Source organism: Malus sylvestris, chromosome 12, assembly GCF_916048215.2.
Source record: "Malus sylvestris chromosome 12, drMalSylv7.2, whole genome shotgun sequence".
NCBI lineage: Eukaryota > Viridiplantae > Streptophyta > Magnoliopsida > Rosales > Rosaceae > Malus > Malus sylvestris.
This window is the reverse complement of record NC_062271.1, coordinates 24835670-24849650: the sequence shown is the minus strand read 5'-3', so window position 1 is coordinate 24849650 and position 13981 is coordinate 24835670. Positions and strand designations below refer to the sequence as shown.

At 37.4% G+C, this 13981-nt stretch overlaps 1 protein-coding gene across 1 annotated transcript; it reads right to left on the bottom strand.

Moving 5' to 3' along the window:
* Positions 1 to 296: 296 nt before the first annotated feature.
* On the bottom strand, positions 297 to 2100 carry LOC126593123 (ethylene-overproduction protein 1-like). The gene has a single exon (XM_050259010.1). It carries the CDS (start codon positions 1531 to 1533, stop codon positions 1072 to 1074), a length of 462 nt encoding a protein of 153 aa, XP_050114967.1. The 5' UTR covers positions 1534 to 2100; the 3' UTR covers positions 297 to 1071.
* Between the last annotated feature and the right edge of the window lie 11881 nt (positions 2101 to 13981).

Sequence of the window (13981 nt, the reverse complement as noted above, 5' to 3'; positions counted from 1 at the left end):
CTTTTCTATGCTTCATCTTCTTCAAAGCTACAACATATTTCGGTGTATGAGTTCATTTGCTTGTAAGCCGCATACTTATGTCCATGCTTGAACTTGGCCCTTGCAAACCAAGGAATAAATATGACCAACCTCTACTGCTGCTTCAAACCACCACTGAGCATCTTTAAATTCTTTCCTCTTAAGCATCACAACACCTAACAGGTGAAATGCAAGTTGCTTCTGCCAACTTTCGGTGGCACTCTCTGCCAGCCTCTCTAGAAGCATCACCGTTGTATTCGATCTCATGTCATCCTCAATAGCAACCTGGCTCAAAAATGATACAAAACGAAAGAAGAGTGCCCGGACATAGCCAACCTTTGCCTAGCTTCTGAAGTACAAAATAATCTCATCATATGAGAATTGTGCAACGAACTCGGTTGCTCCCTCAAAAACACCTGCAAACAAGCTGCCACGAGAAAATGAGCACTCTCCTCCAACCCATAGTCAATCAGCAGCATCGCATCTTCCAGCTCACAAACCAGAGATGCCAAATGAGAATCACATGCCGCCTTCAACTCATCGCAACAAAACGTGTTTGCAAAGGATAGCAGGTTCAAAACAGTTTTCACTTCAAAAGAATCTACTCTTTTTATCCTGCTAAAAATCTCCACTGCCCTCATTGCCTCCACAGATATCCCATTGTGTGAAATTTATCTTCTCCCTTCGTGTCTCCATAAAGTTACCATACAACATTGCATTGAAAGGACTCAAAAGCGAAGCAATGTTGTATCGAACACACCTAATCTCAGCATCTCCAATACAAAACGACATATCACCATCCTCCTCCGAAGTGGAACATTCGACATCCCCCATCACAAGATCATCATCGTCATCTTGCCCCCGCGGCGTCCTAGAACACATACAAGACTCAAAAACAGACTCAGGATCATACCCGGAAACCAAACTAGCCTTCGGACATTCAACATTTCTACCACAACAATCCATTGCTGACGACCCAATAAGCTCATCCTCCCTCCTCTCATACCTCAACCAAGACGCCAGCACCACCTTCGAGTGCACATTGACCGCGTGCTACCTCGCCGACCTGAGGCTCCGCCGGAACAATTTCGGATCCGACAGGCCCTGAAACGTCGCACATTGCTCCAAATACATCTTCCACTTCTCGAATTGGGGGCAAATCACAATCCTACGGTACACATCAGATAGGGTTTCGACAAAATCAACCGATTTGAGGGATGGTTCGATTTGGGGCTCAAGGAGATCGGACACCGGCAGACCGTATGGGAGAAGAGTCTCAAGCAAAACATTGTTGGCGGTAGGGTTCGGAGCCTGAAAACTGCCCCGACTCGCTCTGGATCGAATCGAGTTGACCCGGAGATGGTCGTAAAGAAGCTTGTCCCCCGAACCACCACCACCACCGCCGTTTCCGCCGGCGGCAGTAGCTCCGGAAGGATTAAGCGCGAAAACTTGACTTCCTTTACACCCATCCATGATCTTCAAGCTCCGCATTGTAGTAAATATATTATGCTGCATCTTCCAAAGTACCGAACTTTTTCAAATTTCCCAAACCACCCTCAAATTCAAAGCTCTAAATTCACACAACATACAATTAATTCAATAAAATTTGAAGAAATAGATAGGTAATTGAGAGCTACCTCATTGCCCAGCAAGCACCACCGTTTGGGCACCCAGAGAAAAAAAAAAAAAGGACACAAAATTGGAGGCGGGAACGATGGTGATGCAGGCGAATTCGAGGTGGGGAAATCGCAGATTTTACTGGGTATTTTTCTTTTTCCCAAAGAAAATGGAGAGAAAGTTGGGGTGTTTTGAAGAGAAAGAGAGGAGGGAGAGAACGAAGGAATGATTGCTCACATTGACTTGCAAAATTTGCAACCAGATGTGTTGAGGTGGAGGGTGGCGTGCCTGGCCGTTGCAACCGCGATCTCTCTCTTTTTTCCCTCTTTTTTTTTTCTTTCTATTTTTTCTGATTTTTCTTGTCTTGTCCGTCTAAATATGCAAAGCCTTTCCTTTTCTCTCTGTTTATTTGCTGTTTTTATTTATTTATATATTTTTATAAATGTATATATTTGCAGGTGTATTTTTGTGTAATGTCTGAGAGTGACAAGATAGATTGTTGGGTACAGATGTGTTATCCACACATTCCATTTTACTTCTTGCATCCTTGATAATTTCTGTCCGTTGACATTCTTCAATTCATCCAATCTGACAATCGAAAATTAAAAAGGTGTATGAGAAGTAAAATAAGATGTATGAATATCACACCCCAATTGGGTATTTGTAGTGTTTTGGGACACAAGAGGATAGGCGTTAAAGTCGGCATGCCTCCCTCTCTCCCTCTCCAATCTTTGTTTATTAGGAAGATAGCTACAAATATTATCGTTTAGACAAGGATAAATTATCGACAAAAAAAAAAGACAAAGATAAATTTAGACATAAATCTGCAACCAAGATCAAGTTTCATGAGCGACAATTAATCATACAAAACTATAATATATGGAGTTAATGTAGAAAACTAATCTGAAGAACTTCTGTTAGTCGAAGTCATGAATGAACAAAAACAAATGAACAAGGCAACCGTTTTTTTCCTCTTTGTTAGAAGGGTAAAAGACTGTTTACTACCCTCAAGTTTAGTGGTTTTCAACATTTAGTACATCAAGTTTTTTTCGTCACAGAGTCATACCTAAAATGTAAATTTTGGGACAGTTTCATACATCCGTTAGTCAAACTGTTAAGTCTTCAGTTAAATGTGACGTGGTGCCCATGTGGCCAATAACTGGGCGCCAGGTGGGTCGCCACGTGTGTCCATGTGTTTTTTTTTTGTAAGAGGGGTTTCAGTGAAAAAAAAAAAAAAAAAAAAAAAAAAAAATTCCCGCCAAATTTTTTTTCCCACAACCATGCACCTTACACTTTTTTCCCGCCAAAATTTTTTGAAAAAAACAAATCAACAAAGTTGAATACCACCCTGCAAAATACCACAACTTTCTGTTCCAAATCTGCAAATTCAATTCCAAACAAACTTTGAATTCTAAATATGCAAATTCATCATTTAAACTACCAACAAAGTTGAATTCTCAACAACTTTCAATTCACAACAAAGTTCAATATACACCATCCAATTCACAACAAAGTTCCAAATCTGCAAAGTCAAGGTGTTCTTCCAAAAACACTAAAGATCTGTCCAAAAAACTGTCCAAAACACTAAGGGCATATTCAACTATAACACAATGAACCCTTAAACAACCTAAAGCATTAAAGCAGCATCATGGAACATTCCTCCTCCTTTTCTGACCTCTTGCAGTAGACTTTGAAGTGGTTTGAGAGGCTTGAGTTGGCTGAGATGAAGGTTGTGGAGCTTCCTGAGTGCATGGCTGAGATGACTGAGATGGTTGTGATGCCTTAGATGCTGAGGCCTAAGTAATGAACCCATATAGCATTAGCACTGACAGATAGTACACTTCACAAATAACAAATTCACTTAAGAAATGAAAAATCAACAAAAAATATCAAAATTATACCTTATTTTTCTTGCTTTTCTTCCTTTTCTAGCAGCTGGAGGAGGATGAGTGGTAGGGCATCTGGCCTTGTTGTGTCCCGAGGCCTTGCAAACACTACATTTCACACTTTTTTGCCCTCTCTTGCTTAACTTGAATTCATTTTCATCAACCTCCCTATGTCTCCTCTTTTTTGGTCTCCCCGGCTGCCTTTTAAAAGTTGGAGGCAGAATGCATTTGTTTTCAGATGGCTCCCAAAATTTCATGCCTTGGACGGGTTGAATCAAGTTTTCATAAGCTTCAAAGTACTTCTCCTTCTTGTACCAAGAGGAAACAAATTCCTCAGGCTGTCTCCTTGCATAATAGATGGCCGAGCAACCATGAATGCAAGGAAAGCCTGTCAAATCCCATCTTCTGCATGAGCAAGTGCACCCATTCAAATCCACCACAAATACATTGCCTCTGCCTTCATCCACTTCAAATTTTTCTCCTCCAGACCATGTAGCTACAGTGTGTGAGCTTTTCAGTTTGTACTCCTCCAACTTCTTCTGGATTTTTAGGCAGATAGCTCCTTTATCCTTCCTCATTGCATCTCTTCTCAACCATATCCTCTTCATCAATAAAACTCTTATAGTTTCCAGCATGGTAATAATAGGCTTGTCCCTAGACCTTAGGATAAAAGAATTGAAGCTCTCACAGAGGTTGTTTAACAGAATATCACACTGAGTATGTGTGTCAAAGTGTGACCTACTCCAATGCAAGGCTGGTCTCTTCTCCAACCATTTATAAGCTTTTTCATTCAGCCTATTCACCTCAGCCATATTCTCTCTAAAATCAGCGATGGTTGTTGCCTTGGCAGCATTCCACAAGGCATCCTTTAATCCTTTCCCTTTAAACCCATCTGCCTTGTAGTTAGTGTATAAGTGCCTAACACAAAACCGATGATTACAATTAGGCAGCACCTTCTCAAAAGCTGGTATTAAACCCTTTTGTTTGTCAGAAATGAAAGTCCAAGCACGCTGGTTCACAATTCCCAAGTCAGCAGCTAGCAGTTCCAGAAACCAAACCCAACTGTCCTTGTTCTCGAGCTCTACTATAGCATATGCAATAACCCAAGTTTGGTTATTTGCATCCATTCCCACTGCAGACAGTAACTGGCCCTTGAACACTCCCTTCAAGTGACAACCATCCAACCCTACAAGCTGCCTACATCCATTCTTAAATCCATTTTTGCAAGCCCCCAAACAAATATAAATCCGCTGGAATATCACATGAGCATCATCATAGGGCAGCACCTTCATCTGAACTGTACTACCCGGGTTTGTCCTCCTAAGCTCATCACAGTACTCCCACAACTTTGTGTACTGATCCAAGTGACTCCCCTCAATGATTTTCAAACACTGTGCTCTCACTCTGTAGGCTGTCTTGATGTGGATCTCAACCATTCTTTCCTCTTTCACTGTTTCCACAAATGTAGTGATGGGCATGCTTGGGTTGAGTCTGAACTTGTCCACATACCTCTTCACAAGCCATGCCACTTTGCAGTTAGGATTTTCCCTCCAAATCCTCGGACATTCATGTTTCCCAACATAGGTTTTCACTTGGATTGAATCTTCATTGTACATCCTGGAAGCATACAATCTCCATGGACAGTTTTTCTCACACCTTGCACTAATCTTCCATTTCTCATTCCTTTTTAGCTTAATAAAAGGTGCACCATGCTTAATGGAGTGAGACCACACTGCCTCTCTCAACTGTGCATCATCTCTGAACTTTAATCCCTTTTCAAACTTTGGATCATCCCTGTCGGCTTCTTCATTAAACTCAGGGTAGATGACCTTCTCATCACATTCTGAACCTGAATCGTCAACACTGTGCAGGCCATCTGAGTCTTGTCTCTTATCATCAAGGGGAACGTCTTCTACATCCCTTGCATCAATAATGTCTTCTGGATGTTGGTTCCCAACCCCTTCACCCCTTTCAGCAACCCCTTCACCTCTTTCAGCATCTCCAACGACATTTTCTACAGCCGTATCATCTGCTGCACAACGATCATCATCTTCCAAACTGTAGTCACTGTCCACAAACTCACTATCTGTAGTGTCATCCTCTGCATTTACTGCCACAAACAATGCATATTTGTTAAAAACCTAAACTTTGCAAAAATAATTGAATACTGAAATTAAAATTGTAAAAATAAATGTTTCAAAAATTTTACCTTCATTACCTTCTACTTCGGTCCCTTCATTAACTTCTTCAGCTTCGTGACCTTCTTCAGTTTCATCACCTTCATCATCAGCATTGAGAGGACCATATTCAGCCTCATCTCCACTTCCTTGTCCTCCCTTAGTTCCTTCAGCCTCATGTTCATCATCACCATTGTAGGCTATGTCATTCAAAAGACATAGCCGTTTTTCTAAGTCATCTGCACCCCCTTTTGCTCTACCCTTCTTCAGTTTTGATCCACTTCCCTTTGTAATCGAAATTGCCACACTCGATTCCTCAATATCTTCTATAATGACACCTTTTTTTAATATGGCACTCTCATCTAGATTCATCAAAAGCTTATGTTTCAAGGCAGCTTCTTTCGGACTTAGATGTTCTAGGTACATTTCTATTTCCCTAACCCCTGGAACATGCTTGTACATTTCACCCACATCTTGGTCCCGTTCAATAAGCCTTAATCCCTCACAATAAGACATCCCAGGAATCCTATAGTGATACAACATAAACCCATCATATCCTAACTCCTTAACCATTTCATCAATCTCGAAAAAAGACATGAAGTCTTTGTCTACATAATCAAACCAAGCCTCAAACCCTCCCGTATATGCACTTTTAGACCACTTCCCACCGTGGTTAATTTTAAGGCTAAATAATTCGGGCATGCCTGCAAAGTCAAGGAGAAAGGTGAAAACAACATAAAATCCTGGAGCACACGGGGAAAAAGGTGAAAACACTAGTAGGACCATGAGGAAAAAAGGTGAAAACAAAACCATGGGGACCATGGTTACAGTTCCACCTTTTTTCCTGAAACCATAGAAAAAAACGTGAAAATTGAAACCAAACCATGGGGACCACGATTGAAGACAAACAATTGAAAAATTGAAAGCAAAACCACGGGGACCACGATTGAAGATAAACAATTGAAAAATTGAAACCAAACCACGGGGACCACGATTGAAAACAAAACCAATGGAACTCACAGATCCCTAATCCCTAAAATTCAAAATTGAAAAATCGAAAAAAGTAGGTTACTTACGATAAAGTGGTGTTTCACCCACTTCGATCCTCCTTTTATCCCACCCCATCGGCAGCAATGGCTTCAAGACAATCTTTCCCAGAAACGTGTGCGCAACGTACGACGGCGTGCGAGCTCGAGCGACGGCGTGCGAGGTCCAGCGATGGCGTGCGAGGTCCAGCGACGGCGACGTGGAGCGAAGCCGAGGTTGAGTGATAGCCCGTGGGTTTCGGACCGAGATGGGGGGTCGCGATTTTCTGGGGAGTGAAAAGTGGTTTCACTTTTCACTTTTTCACTTTTTCTGGGTGAGATGGGGGGTCGCGATTTTTGAATTTTGAGGTGGAGCGACGGCGTGCGAGGTTGAGCGAACGGTGAGGTGGAGCGACGGCGAGGAGGAGCGACGGCGAGGTCGAGTGACGGTAGGGTTTCGGACGGAGATGGGGGGTCGCGATTTTCTGGGGGAGTGAAATGCGGTTTCACTTTTCACTTTTTCACTATTTCACTTTTCTGGGAAGATGGGGAGTCATGATTTTTGATTTTTGAATTTTGAATAATTTTTTTTTTCACTGAAACCCCTCTTACAAAAAAAAAAAAAAAAACACGTGGACACACGTGGCGACCCACCTGGCGCCCAGTCATTGGCCACATGGGCGCCACGTCACGTTTAACTGAAGACTTAACAGTTTGACTAACGGATGTATGAGACTGTCCCAAAATTTACACTTTAGGTATGACTCTGAGACGAAAAAAACTTGATGTACTAAATGTTGAAAACCACTAAACTTAAGGGTAGTAAACAGTCTTTTACCCTTGTTAGAATCTCAATGCTCAAACTACAAAAGGTTTTATTCTAAAAAAAAGCGTATATTCTACAAGTTTATGGAGGTGGAGACCACTATATATATAGATATAGAAATCCCAATAAGGGTTCCTTATTAAATCCATATAGGAAACTGATATCAATTTAATGCTCTATTGCAATTCTAAACCAATAAGGATTAGCCCTCTTCTTGTAATAAGACATTCTTATTTAAATTGGAAAGCTCTCAATCTCATATTCACTCTAACAAAAAACTCTCAATCTCATACTCATACTCTAACAAGAACAACCTCACCGCATAGCAGCCAATTTAGATGTAGCTTGATAGACTAAATAATACGATACTGCTATTTACACACTCATTTTTACCTCACACACACTATGTTGATTTTGTCCTTTAACCTTTTTCAATTCATTTGATCCGACTGCGTGTGCTATCCACACACCCCTTTTTACTTCTCATACACCCCTTGTTAATTTATGTCCGTTGATCTTCTTCAATTCATCCGATCCAACGGCCGAAAATAAAAAAGGTATGGGAGAAGTAAAAAGGGGTGTGTGGATATCACACCCCTATTATTTAATGAGTAGTACTACATTTACCAAATATTTGTACAATTCTTTGTACCGTCTCTCTAATAGAAACAGGGCCCACAAATACATGTGGATCCCATTTTATTAAAAAAGATGATACAAATGATGACACAAATATGTGGTAAGAATAACTTTTTGTTTTTTATTTAGTACAAAAAATGGATGAAATTCGAGAGAGTTGAATGCAGGTGTCAAAACTTGTCACATAACATGAATCTAACATAATTAATTAGGAAAAAATTTTAGTCTGTGTTCACAAACATAGAAGTTTATGGTGATATTATGCAATTTTCCGTACTAATTAGTGTTTTCCGTACTAATTAGCGTGTTAAAGGTTTTCGTCTATCTTTCTCTCTTCTTCTTTCACTTAAAAAAGAAATAAGAATTTACAAAGAGAACCTTTAGGACATTCCTGAATCAATTGATCGAAGTGCAGAGCTCAATAAGCAACATAGGAGAGGGTATAGATCCACACATTTGCAGAGCTGAATAAGCAGCATATGGAAGGAGTACAATTATAATCTAAAAAACAATTTCATTTTCTTAATTCGAATAATAAACTTTAGATTATAGTTGTACTCCTTCAATATGTGATGATGGACATGAATTGGCCAACATAGAGTATCATGCGAGAGAGGTGGTGATAGCAATTCCGATCTTGTTGGGCCAAGTAAAAATTCCAACTCCCATATAAAGTTGGGCCAGGATTATGGGCCTAGGTTCATCATCAAGACCTCACATAATGTTGTAGGCTTTGTAGCTAACACTCATATGCTGGCCAATGTTTATTTATATATTTTTTTTCAAAGAAAATATATATTATGGAATATAGAGGATAAATTGAAACTTTTAAATCTTTTTACAGTTAGAACTTAGGTGTGTATAAATATTGGCTAGAATTTTCAGTTCTTTTCAACCAGATTTCTCAATTCTTTTCAGAAAAATTATAAAAGGATACTTAAATTTCTACAAATTTAGAATTTTGGGCATACCTCTATGATGGATATGCAACACATGGTTGGTGATTAACGACAGCGTGTTTTGTTCAATGCTTCATTAAACGTTTGGTTTTACTCTTTGATCTTTGAATTTGTAAATTTATAGTTTTATAGAGAGCGGCTAGTCTGGTGTGTGGATATGCAAGTGTAGAGGAAAACTTACATACATTTAAGGATGGATGACATTCGGTTTCATAAAGTGTAATATTGAAAAGTATTGGATAATCTTATATTATAAGCTTTTAAAACGTAATTGAGATGATACTAAATTTGGCGAACTTAATTAAAAGTTGAGCATTAGTTATATTATTAAATTTCTAATCTCAAGTTGGACATGAATATATAATTATTATTAAATTTCTAATCTCAAGTTGGACATGAAATTCACATGACTATATAATTTGGCATTGGACTATTATTAGGTAAAATAAAAAAAGGAAAAAGGTGTGCTTTTATAAGATAAATGATATGTCACAAATAGAAAATAAGCACGTTAATCAATATTTCAGTAATAATCTAATCGTTAGCATCTATATCATTTGGTTTACAAAATTTAGTTAAAAATTTTGGTCTCCTAAGAATACCCTGATACAAAACATTCTATTCAATTTATCTACTGAACATACACATAATTGAAAAAGAACAATATTTGGCTACTCAAAGGATGAGTGGGAGTTTCTACTCAAAACTGTTCGCTGTCAATTCATAGAACTCCGTGTATATAATCGAATCGTTCATATTATAAATTACTCTATAAAGATCACACTTTGCAAAAAATCAATTAAACTAAGGTCGTTTAGTCATCAAATTATATAAAAATAGATGAACGAAATTGATAAGAGCATTACGAACCGTCTATGGATTTACTACAATAGATGAACTAAATTACCTCAGTTTTAATTCATTTTTTGTAGAGATGATATTTACAAAATGATTCATAATATGAACAATTTTGATCATAAGTACAAAACTCTGTAATTCCAACACAAAGAATTTTGAATAAAAATTTCTACTAATCCTTGAATAGCCAAGCATTGCTCATTGAAAAATAGCAAGTTTTCTTTGACGCCCAGTCACTCTTATAAAACAAAATCAATTTGTCCTAGATACTGAAGTGTTGTTAGAACCTAGCTTTATAGTTAGGGCCCTTCCTGAGCAAGGGTGGGAAGGTCGACCGCTCAAGGCCCTAAATTTTTTTTATTTATATATATATATTAGTATACATATTTAAAAGAGAACTATTATTGACATTTTAAATTGTGCATTTCAAAATTTCTATATTTAAAAATAAAATTATTCTTATGAGGAATGTGCAATCAAATTTTTGAAGTGTTAATATATATAACAATAGTGTACATAAAAAATATTATTTCTTCCAAGAAGACAACGGTGGCATAGGAGCTCAAACAAGCTATATATATTGACAAAACGAAAAAAAAAATTATATCTTCCCAAACCTATCGTGCAAACAACAATATTCCGGCTTTTTTATTTCCCTTCTGTCCTTCTTGTTGAGGAAAAAAAATTAAAGTACATAATTCTAACTTAAGTGTTGGAAAGAATTACTTGTATTACACTTATAAAATATTACAATTAGGGATGGGCATTGTTCGGTTTGATACGGTTTTAAGTGAAACCAAAATTGAAACTGCAATTTTTTGCGGTTCGGTTTGGTGCCGTTTTGAAGTCAAAACCGAAATGAAACCACACTGTTCGGTTCGGTTCTGTGCAGTTTCAAACAGTTTTGGTTCAGTTTCAAACCATTTACACACAAAATGAAAATAAATTCTATTTTCAACCAGAATAAACCATTTTTTTTTACAAATTAAGGTACCCTTGTCAATATCTATTACCATTTCACATTCATCACCCAAAAACCAATATTGAAGCCTTCAATACCTTGCCCAAGATCCACCATTGACGCCTAAGAAAAGTAATAATCGCCCAAACAAAGTAATTGAGGACAAAAAACATACATATCTGAATTTGATTTACATGCACACACATGAACTAATATTATGATAATGCTTTGTCCCCAATATTATGTAAAATGTTTTGTCCCCAATGCCAAATGAGACCGAGAGTAGCAGTGAGCAGGAAACAACTAATTAAATGTACAAAGTGTAACAAACAACTAATTAATATTTGTGGTGTGGTTTGGTTTCGGTGCGGTTTTCAAAAGTCAAAACCGAAACCAAACCGTTTTTCTACATTGCGGTTCGGTTTCGAACCAAAACCGTTTCAAAACCACAAAACCAAGTTGTTCGGTGAGATTCGATTTGGTTCGTGTTTCGGTTTCAATTTTTGATTCCAAGTGCCCACCCCTAATTACAACACACAAACTAACAAAGACACTCTTTAAAAGCTATATCACTCACTTACTTTCTAGAGACAAACTCTAGACCACTCACACTCATACAAAACTACTCTTGCTTCTCACTCTCTTACTTAGCTCTCTCTTGATTCTTACTTCATTGTATTACACCACTGCATATTTATAGTGAGATTTGCCGACTTTGGCATTGCTAGAACTTTCTAGCTACTGATCATGCATTGCCACCGATATATGGCTTTGCAAATTGGTCTCATATTTTCCTATTTATAGTCTTTCTAGAAACTACTTTAGCTTTATATATTTCTGTATGCACCGCCACTTCTTGCATATTTAAACTAGAAAAATCTAGTTCATTGCACATGGACAAAGTGCAAGTCTTCCAGAAGCTCTGTCTTCTAGACTTGCTGCTAGTAGAATTCAAACACCAATTGGACTGATGTTGATCTTCAACACTTCTCAATCTCGCTTCAAATATTTATAGGTTCCTAACCTATTTTTAGTTCTTTCATAATATAAGAAACTAAAGAAGAAATAATACGATTGAAGTTGTCGAGTCGACTATGACACATAAAAGGTTAAATGAATTGACAATTTTGTGCTTTGTAATTGTAAATGCTTGATTTTGAAAAATGCGTGACAATGATATGGATGATTTAAGAAATATTTTCTAACATGCGTGGGTGTATTGTACTCTATGAACAACAAATTTTCACCTCAGTATCCTCAGTGGAATAGTCAACGAGTAAAAAATTAGCAGTTGAGGAGATTGGTAAATATTATATTGCACATTCTCTCTGTCTCTCTCTCTCTCTCTCTCTCTCTCAATTTCTGTCTAGCTTTCTAAACAGGAGTAAAAAATTAGCAGTTGAGATTGGTAAATATTATATTGCACATTCTCTCTCTCTCTCTCTCTCAATTTCTGTCTAGCTTTCTAAACAGGATTAGAATCTTTTTCAGATTCTAGGGTAATTATGATTTTTGTAATTTTTTCCCAAACCGACCCATAAGCGCCGTACCTTTCCACTGTTCAAGATGGCTGCAAATCCTAAAATAATTTTCCATCCTTCACTAATTTTCAACAGAAAAAATTGGAAGTGTTTCAATTTGTTTCCAACTTTTAGGATAGTGAGAAGAACAAGAATGGTGCGGATCTCATTAAAATGGTTGATCCCATCTCTTAGTAATTATAATTAGTACATAATAAATATATGTTAATAATTCAATATCAGTTCAAGTGTAGCGAACTAGGGAACTAACGAAATAGAAATATCAGAAGCGAGAATACTAGCATGAGTAACGAGAAATCCTTTGAACTTTGAAGTCTTGCCGTTGAATTATGTAAAGCATTTTAATCAGAGTATAAGATTTTGTTGGTGGAATTTTTCCTAATATTTATTGGCAACTCACACGCAAGGTTGGGTAAGATGGTGGGTCAGGATAAGGAAAAGTTCATCATTGAGATTCGTGAAAAGCCGAAGAAAAATCGAGTTCTGGAAGCTTTTAAATGGACCGACTCTTCCGGGCAATTTTATCTCCGATTACGGCCAAAGGTAAGATCTCTAACCATCATATTTGGATTGCTCTCGTTGAATAGATGATTTTTCATATGGATCGTTGAATTTAATTGAGAAATGAGTGAGTTATGCGCATTTGGATACCCTAATATTCTAATTCATATAATATTCTATAATTCTTTTATTTCTCCTCCTCCTCATTTCATTTGACCGGTAACTTGTCAAAGCTATTAAATATAGCCGTCAAGATACACGGAGAATATTCCGTTGTCGAATATATTAAATTACTTTGTTATGGTTCCTCGTCATTATTATTAACACTTTAAAATTTTATTCTAAATATCTTTTACTTTTATTATTATTAATATTTTAAAATTTCAAATGCAACATAAGAATTTTTGAATGTTAATAACAATTAATAATAATTATTTTCACTTTTCATAGAAATTAAAAAACCAAGAGGTACATATCAACTTGACTACAATTTCAAATTGTCAAAAGCAACTACACAACCAAGAGGCACTTCTCCCTTTTCAAGAGTGGGCACACATATCAACTTGCAACTTGTTTTGGGACAGAAATAAGGACAAGGATTGTCTGCCCTCCACTTCCGGTGCCTTTTCGGTGCCCTCCTGTTTGTGTGGTCACGGTTAAACCACGTCAACATTTTATATTACCATTCATTTTTGTCTTATTATATCTATAAAAAAATAATATAAAATGTTGACGTGACTTAACTGTGACCACACAAAATAAGAGGGCACGAAGAGGGCACTGGAAGTGGAGGGCAGACAATCCTTGTCCTAGAAATAAATAGGAAGATAATTGCTATCTATACTATACCTACCAACACGATTTGATGGAAACTAATTAACTGGTAAACAAATTACTCTAAATTAATCAACAATAGAATTGTCTTCACCTATTCAGATAATTATCTCAAATTAGGGTCCCCGATGTATAAGAT